The 7,891-nt window shown below is 50.3% G+C and overlaps 1 protein-coding gene across 1 annotated transcript; it reads right to left on the reverse strand.

Annotated features, from left to right (window-relative positions):
* Positions 1–747: 747 nt before the first annotated feature.
* On the reverse strand, positions 748–3,919 carry LOC118774352 (ADP/ATP translocase 2). The gene is made up of 4 exons (XM_036523675.1): positions 3,737–3,919; positions 1,954–2,440; positions 1,727–1,867; positions 748–1,192 (listed from the first exon to the last, which is right to left on the reverse strand). Exons 1-4 carry the CDS (start codon positions 3,845–3,847, stop codon positions 1,035–1,037), a joined length of 897 nt encoding a protein of 298 aa, XP_036379568.1. The 5' UTR covers positions 3,848–3,919; the 3' UTR covers positions 748–1,034.
* Between the last annotated feature and the right edge of the window lie 3,972 nt (positions 3,920–7,891).

The following is a 7,891-nucleotide window of genomic DNA, read 5'->3' on the forward strand; positions in this document are numbered from 1 at the left end:
AGCCGGGCCACTGCTGTCCCCACAGGGCGGACAGGCGAGCCAGTCCACTGCGGTCCCCACAGACCCGGCCCTGGCAGCAGAAAGCAGCCGAGAGACCAGGCTGATTTTGTGGAAATGTGTCGTTTGTGTTGAGTGACAGCCAGAGAGATCATGTGACAGACGAGGCCGGCATCCCAGGCATCTCCCGGCAGCCTGCAGTGCGCGCGCCGCCAGCAGCCAAACACATCAGCGCCCGCTCCGCTCCCACAGGGCCTCACCTGCCGCTCCGCTCCGCTCCCACAGGGCCTCACCTCCCGCTCGCCCTACTGCAATGCAATTCTACACATGAAGACATTCTCAGAAGTGTCTGCCCCCAGATGGGTTACACTTGGCCTAAGATTCGTGTGAAGTTACTTTGGCTGGAGCCCAAAACCAACTAGCAAGGGCATGCAGGCTCAGTTTACCTCCCTGGCATTCCTGAGGACAGCCGAGACCACACTGCAGAGCCGAGAGCAAGCACTGCGGAGCCGAGAGCAAGCACCGCGGAGCCGAGAGCAAGCACCGCGGAGCCGAGAGCAAGCACCGCGGAGCCGAGAGCAAGCACCGCGGAGCCGAGAGCAAGCACCGCGGAGCCGAGAGCAAGCACTGCGGAGCCGAGAGCAAGCACTGCACCCAGCTCCATTCAGACAGAAAGCAAAGCGGGCAGGAAAGCACTGAGGACCACAACAGGTGAAGCTAAATAAAATAAGACTGACAGCACAGCTAGGATAGAGGTTCATTCAGTAGGTTGCGTTTTATTAAACCGGTGGATAAAAACAGACTGGCTGGTGACAGGTAGAACTCTGGTGTCCCCGGCAGGGTCTATTATGGGAATGACATGGTGCAAGGGGGGGGGGGGGGCATTGGAAGAGAAAGCACACATTTATTCCCCCAGTACAACTAGTAATGAAATACTAGTTGGTCCCTATAAATAAGGCGGAACATGACAGTCCTTCCAAATGTACAAGATATGTTACATTTACCATTCAACAATAACGGTCAGCATACAAAAAGACTTAGATGATCTTCTTCAGCTCGTCGTACAGGACCAGCACGAAGGCCCCGCCCATGCCTCTCAGCACGTTAGACCAGGCTCCCTTGAAGAAGGCCTTTCCGCCCTCATCCCGGGCGATCTTCCTCCAGCAGTCCAGCGTGCCCGTGTACATGATGTCCGCTGCAAACAGAGCAGGCAACACCGTCAGGGGAGGACTTCAGAGCCGAGCCGCCTGCGCAGACACACCTACTGCTGCTACTGCTACAGGGGAGACAGAGCCGTCTGCACAGACACGCCTCCTGCTGCTGGAGACACAGCTGCCTGCGCAGACACACCTACTGCTGCGTCTGCGCAGACATTCCTCCTGCTGCTGGAGACACAGCCGTCTGCGCAGACACACCTACTGCTGCTGCTGCTGCTACAGGGGAGACACAGCCGTCTGCGCAGACACACCTACTGCTGCTGCTGCTGCTACTGGGGAGACACAGCCGTCTGCGCAGACACACCTACTGCTGCTGCTGCTACAGGGGAGACAGAGCTGTCTGCACAGACACGCCTCCTGCTGCTGGAGACACAGCCGTCTGCGCAGACGCAGCAGAGCAGGAGATTCAGCCAGGTGCAGGTGGAGCAGCTGAAGCCCATACAGAAGTGCTTCAGGGCAGTGAGGTTACTGTAGGACAGAGCCTTCCCTGCAGGCTGCGCAGATGGACTCACCTCCTTTCCGTCCCGACTGCATCATCATACGTCGGCGGACCGTGTCGAAGGGGTAGGACGTGAGGCCGGCGACCGCGGTCACGGTCTGAGCGATCATCCAGCTGACGACGATGTGAGTGTTCTTGGGGTCGGGCAGCATACCTGGAGAAAGAGAGAGGCATTCACTCAGGTGTTCAGTCAGCAGGTGACACTGAGCCCTGCAGTAACCTGCAGCATCGGAGACGCACCTTTGGCGGTGTCGTAGATGCCGAAGTAGGCCGCTCTGTAGATGATGATGCCCTGCACAGACACGTTGAAGCCCTGGTACAGCCCCTTCAGGCCGTCAGACTTGAACACCTTCACCAGGCAGTTCCCCAGCCCTGTGAACTCCCTCTCTGCGCCAGCTTTGCCCACGTCGGCCGCCAGACGGGTTCGGGCGAAGTCAAGGGGGTAGACGAAACACAAGGAGGTGGCACCCGCTGCCCCACCTGAGGCCAGGTTACCCGCGAAGTACCTCCAGAACTGGGTGTGCTTGTCCACGCCATCCAGGAAGATCTTCTTGTACTTGTCCTTGAAGGCGAAGTTGAGGGCCTGGGTGGGGAAGTACCTGATGACGTTGGCCAGGTTTCCTCTCCAGAAGGACAGGAAGCCCTGCTCCTTCGGGATTCGGACCACGCAGTCGATGATGCCCTTGTACTGCTTGTCAGCGGTGATCTGCTTGCTGGCATGCTGCACCTGTGTCAAAAGCAGGACAAATAATGAGCAAAACAGACGTAAATGCAGACGGCGAACAGCATTAACGAAGGAAATAACCCGAAACTAGAAACTGGATCCGTCTGACTCATCCGCAGCGATGTAGCGACTAAGACACACCGGTTAAGATCAGCTATACACCGCCGCACGCCGCCGTGTGTAACACCCCGGCCCTACCGAGTTCCAGCGTGCTCAAGGAGACCGGGAAAAAGTCACTTTCCCGGCAGGACAGCGCCTCTCCAAAATGGAGCCGATCGCGGCACAAACTCCGCCGAGGACACGTGGTACTAATTAAAATAATTGTTTCAGAACTATTATGCAACAACTATGACGTCGAAATGTCTCAAGTTCAGAAATCTATTAGAAATAAATCCTTAATATTGACAGATAAGAGGTCGTATCAAACGTCAACCTTCAGGTGTCTCTGGCTAGCCCGGTAGCCAGCTAGCCTCATCACACAAAAGATTATTGTTGCATTTAAACGTGTATGAAAGGCGTCTTTCCATGATCATGTGCAGCCTCCTCCAAATGACAAAAACCAAAACCTTTCAGAAATGACTCGACTGCATCACAACCCGCACGCAGGCCGTTACACCCACTCCAGCTTAGCCAGCTGGTTAGCGGCTGGATCGCTGCTCGATCGCTCGCTCGCTGGCCGGGCCTCCACAGGCCTCCCCTTGCAGCGACCTTGGCAGTCAGATTAAGTGCCAGACAAGATGCGTATGGATAAGATGACCTTTAGCAGCCACGGGGTTTATTTTAGCTGGTTAGTTAGCTACACTCCGCGAAAGTGCCCGAGGCTAAACGTGCTAGCATGCCAGGCACCCTGTAAAGGCATGCTGTGCCGGATAGCAGGAGCAGCGGCAGCGGAGCGGCCTTCCGCGGGTACCGCCAGCAGCTCGGCCACTTACAGCCACAGTTATCCGACAGTCTTGTTCCGACAAATAACTATATGCAGACAATTTTCACAATTCACCAAATTACCGGGTCTCGCCAGATTACGTGCAGACGATCAACCTGCCTGCTGCTTTGTCAAGTACGCTACACCCTCATTCATTTAATGTAAAACAAAAAGTCATTTTTACTAAAGAGCTTCCGACCTTCTCAGCCTGGTTTGCCAGAGCTCACTTAGCCTTATACAATCGCGATAACACACACAGGTAGCTATGGCACCGCAACCATCAGCCAGGCAGCCAAATCCATCTGAATCCAGCCCCACAAAGCTGCTCCAGCAACCCGCTCCCCGGCGCAGGTGTGGCCGCAGCACCGCGGTCTTACCTGCAGAAGCAGTTTGACTCTCTCGATGGGAGCGACAGCTGTTTTGGAAATGGCAGCTGCGATCCCACCGGCCAGGAAATCCTTGGCGAATGAGATAGCGGTCTCACTCATCGCGTCGAGCTGGAGCTTTCACTGGGGAACCACGATCAAGCCGCCGCAAGCCTGGAGCCCTACAGCCGAGCGGGCGAAATGGCCGCATTTATACAGGAGCAGGATTTAAACCGGCTAACATCGCGATACTGCCCGAGATTTCTGTCTTTGGCTTCTTATTGGTCCGTTGCGTGATTTGGGGGCGATAAAAATGAGAACATGAACGATGACGTCAGATTGGCGCAAACGGGCTGCTAAGTAACGGAGCAACGCTGGAGTTTCGGTGCGGACTTTGCGCTGCGCGCAGACATTTTCGCTCATACACTGTAAAACAAATCTGCACACTTCCAAACAACCAGCCATAGAAACCTGTTTACAAGGCATTCGTACTGAGAAATGAATATAGAACAAGTCATTCTGTCAGTTGTCCATCTCACAAGAACAAGTTCGCTGCATTTCTAAAAGTTGTGCATTTTATAAATGGGCAGAATTTGAAGTTACGTTAAGGATAGGTAACCTTTGTCAATGTGACACTATGACACTCAGCCGAATCGAGACCAAGGTCACTGTAGCAGAACTGAGTTCCGTGTCCCCAGCCTGCTCGCACTCACGCGTGGGAGGGACCGCGAAGCGTCGCCGTGTGATCGGACGGAAAAGGGGAACGAGTCACCTTCAGATCATGTGACGCCAGCCGACGTTCACGCATTTAACGTGTAACATCGTAGGTCACAATAAAATACGGCTCACGTTTTCACAGCTGTTAAGTTTTCTTAAAAACCGGCCTTCTAGAACCATCAAATGCTTTCATTTGGAGGTGTATGTCTTTTAAAACGAAATACAAAATACGAACACAACGTGGAACTAAAGCATTTGTTCAAAATACAAAACAACCATGCAATTTAGAATTGTTAGACATGTTAGCTATATATATATATATATATATATATATATATATATATATATATATATATATATATATATATATTACATTTGTCCACATACCAGGACAACAGAACTTTCCACGGTTTATTGGTCAGAATGCAGAGGCTGAGTTCGGGATTCCCGCTGCGACTTCCATGGGTGTTGCACAGAGACTAACGGAAAATTAACGGAATTAATCTCGAATTTCCCTTCTCTCTTTTACTTACTCTCCTGTTTTGGTCTCTTACATGTGTTTTAGTGTAAACAGTTGTTCTTCTCACACTCACTCACTCTCTCTCTCTCACACACACACACACACACGCAGCCTCTGGGCAGTATAAACCACCCACTTCAAACACGAACAGCATAAAGTGACCTTGAAACTGTGGCGCTGAGATTCCGGTGTGGGGGAGTCCGGACTCAACCCAGGAGCAGACATTACCTCCAATACAAATTTGTTTATGTACCGGGGCAGGTTGAAGGATCTGTGCATCGTGCTGTGTCATTGAATGAAATAAAACATCCTCTGGAGTTTACAGACACGACACCATGACAGTGTGGTTATCACACTGCTGTGTTTAGGCAGAGGCGTGCAGGTTCAGTGGTCTGGAAAGGCACTGGCATGAAAAACCTGTCTAAATGTAGGTAAGGAATACCTGACCATTCCAGCAACCCCAGACACAAGCTGCCTCAGCGCACACACACACAGCAGGACAGAACTGTCTGCATGATGTAGGAACAGTCATCTGACATGACAGTGTGCAGCTGGCCCAGAATGCACTCTGAGAACGAAGAGCTATTTACACTCAGCTGTGTGGAATCTGAAAACCAGTGAAACTTGCCTACTGAAGGAGCCAGGAAGGCTCTGCTTTACGCTGATTGCTGTAACTGTGACCAGCTGCAGGGCTCCTGATGTCGGGTCGGCCGCGGTGCTCGGTCCAGCGGGGGCTGAGCCCCATGGTGCGGTCTGCCCTCAGGCCGACGCTCCACCGGGGACAGGGTGGCTGCATCAGCAAGATCCTTCTCTCTCCCCCTAACGTCTTGTGAGGAGCCTGGTATTTCCCTCAGTGATATCAGTGGGGATGAACCCATCCTCCAATCAGCAGCTGCCCTGCTGTGGTGCACTATGGGAATTGTAGTGTGAAGATGCTGTTGGCTGCATCTTGTACTGGATGGAGCGGATATATGAAGCAATGAGCTTCAGCAATAGTGCAGTACAGCAGGCTGTTCCATGAAAATAAAGACTACTGCCCACAATACCTGGAGTGCTGTTAATTCTAGCTAATTTGGCAGAAATGAAATGACAAATAATAATTAGCATTTCAGTGCAGTTTAACAGTAATAAACTCTTCTGAAACATACTTACAGTTGTTCATTTGAGACCAAAGGATTAATGTTGATCAGTCGTTTACATTAGTACTTTATGTAATGTAATGTAGTAGTACTGTAATGAATGCTGTTTCTCAGCCATGTTGGATGCCCTTGCTGTAACTGAATTCATCTGCTCTGCGTATGCGTGGCGCAGTCTGAGCACCCTGGAACTGACTTCATACAGAGAAAAGCCATAACTGAGCTGTGACTTTGATTGCAGTAAAGAAAAACACCACAGTATACAGTAAACTCACCATGCTGTGGAATGCCGAACAGGAAACAGTGCTGGCCAGCGGACCATAGGGAGGGGGGAGAGTTAACAGATAATTACCCTAAACATGGTTTTCCTGATTAACAAGCTTTAGAAGAAGAATTTTGCTGAGACTCACTCAAACACAGCTGACACTTTTTTACTCAAATGTGACTAATTATAACAATATCTCAGATTATCAATTATATCAATATATATCTACTTATAGAAGGAATGAAATGTGCCAAAAGAATCAAATAATTTACTTTAAAACATTAACAGAACACAGAAACCAGCCAAGTCTGGAGACACAAAAACGACCGGCCTCAGCAGGCTGTTTAAATGCCTCGGCAGGAACTGCTCACTGATGGCTGCCTTAGATACAGGGCTGATTAGACAATTAACAATGATAAAATTAATCAGTTTTCATGTCATTGAAATGAGCTTAGGTATTGACAAAGTAGCACTTGGAAAGACCTTTCACTCACTGGTAAATAATTCACAATTGAAGAGCTTTGGGGAACAGGTGCAGGGTCTCCTTCATCACTTCATCATACCCGGACAGAGTCAGACCTGGCAGCACAGCCAGCCAAAACCACACCGGCCACGTCTAACCAGTGTTTGTTGTGAGAAAATCATTATCCCATCAAAGAGGGGGTCATCAGCGAGAGATTCTGAAGGCTTTAAATATTAAATATCTCTGTAAGATCACTGAATGGATGAATGAAAATCAATATAAAATTGTAGAAAACAAAAAAAATAGTTTTGAGCAAAGTAAGCTAATTTTAAAGCAGAACCCAGGAAGGAGATCAAATGTGTGGTTCAAACATGCTGTAATTCTCATGACTCATGTGGTTCATGCAAAATGTCATAGTTTCATTGTATTCACGAGTTCCAAGCAGTGTGCTGCTTTCAATGCACGTTGTTCAATAAAATAATTGAGCAATAGTTAAAATAATTACAAAAACAACATATTCCAGAAAATGTGTTTCTGGGAGAGGGCGTCTGTGAAGGAGGGTCTTTCTGAGAGAGGGCGTCTGTGAAGGAAGGTCTTTCTGAGAGAGGGCGTCTGTGAAGTAGGGTGTTTCTGAGAGAGGGGGTCTGTGAAGGAAGGTCTTTCTGAGAGAGGGTGTCTGTGAAGGAGAGTGTTTATGAGAGAGGGCGTCTGTGAAGGAGACACAAGGGCGCGTCTGAGCATGTCAGAAAAACAAAGAGGAAGCAACAGGCCAAACTGCACAGTGTCAGTGTACGCAGGTCATGTGAGCGTTCAGAGGCTGTATTTATAGAGCTGGCAGCTCCGGAACATTCTCAGCTGCTCCGGCAGCCCCTGATCCCCAGGAATAGGGCTGTGTAAGAGAACTGCTGTCTGTCCCGCCCGCATTGTTCTCTCTCTGCTATTTCACACTGTGTCCCGAGGGTCTGAGCTGCCGCTGACCAGCGCAGCGATGCAGGCGCCTTCATGGTGACCGGAATACAGGGTGCAGCTGCTGTGGACAAAAACTCTTACAGTTTCCTAAAACTAA

Source organism: Megalops cyprinoides, chromosome 3, assembly GCF_013368585.1.
Source record: "Megalops cyprinoides isolate fMegCyp1 chromosome 3, fMegCyp1.pri, whole genome shotgun sequence".
In the NCBI taxonomy this organism is placed as follows: Eukaryota; Metazoa; Chordata; class Actinopteri; order Elopiformes; family Megalopidae; genus Megalops; species Megalops cyprinoides.

Coding starts and splice junctions, on each gene's coding strand:
- LOC118774352 (XM_036523675.1), bottom strand. CDS start 3,847: ATGAGTGAGACCGCTATCTCATTCGCCAAGGATTTCCTGGCCGGTGGG. Junction 2,441..3,736: donor GAGTCAAACTGCTTCTGCAG/GTAAGACCGCGG, acceptor CTTTTGACACAG/GTGCAGCATGCCAGCAAGCA. Junction 1,868..1,953: donor CATCTACGACACCGCCAAAG/GTGCGTCTCCGA, acceptor CTCTTTCTCCAG/GTATGCTGCCCGACCCCAAG.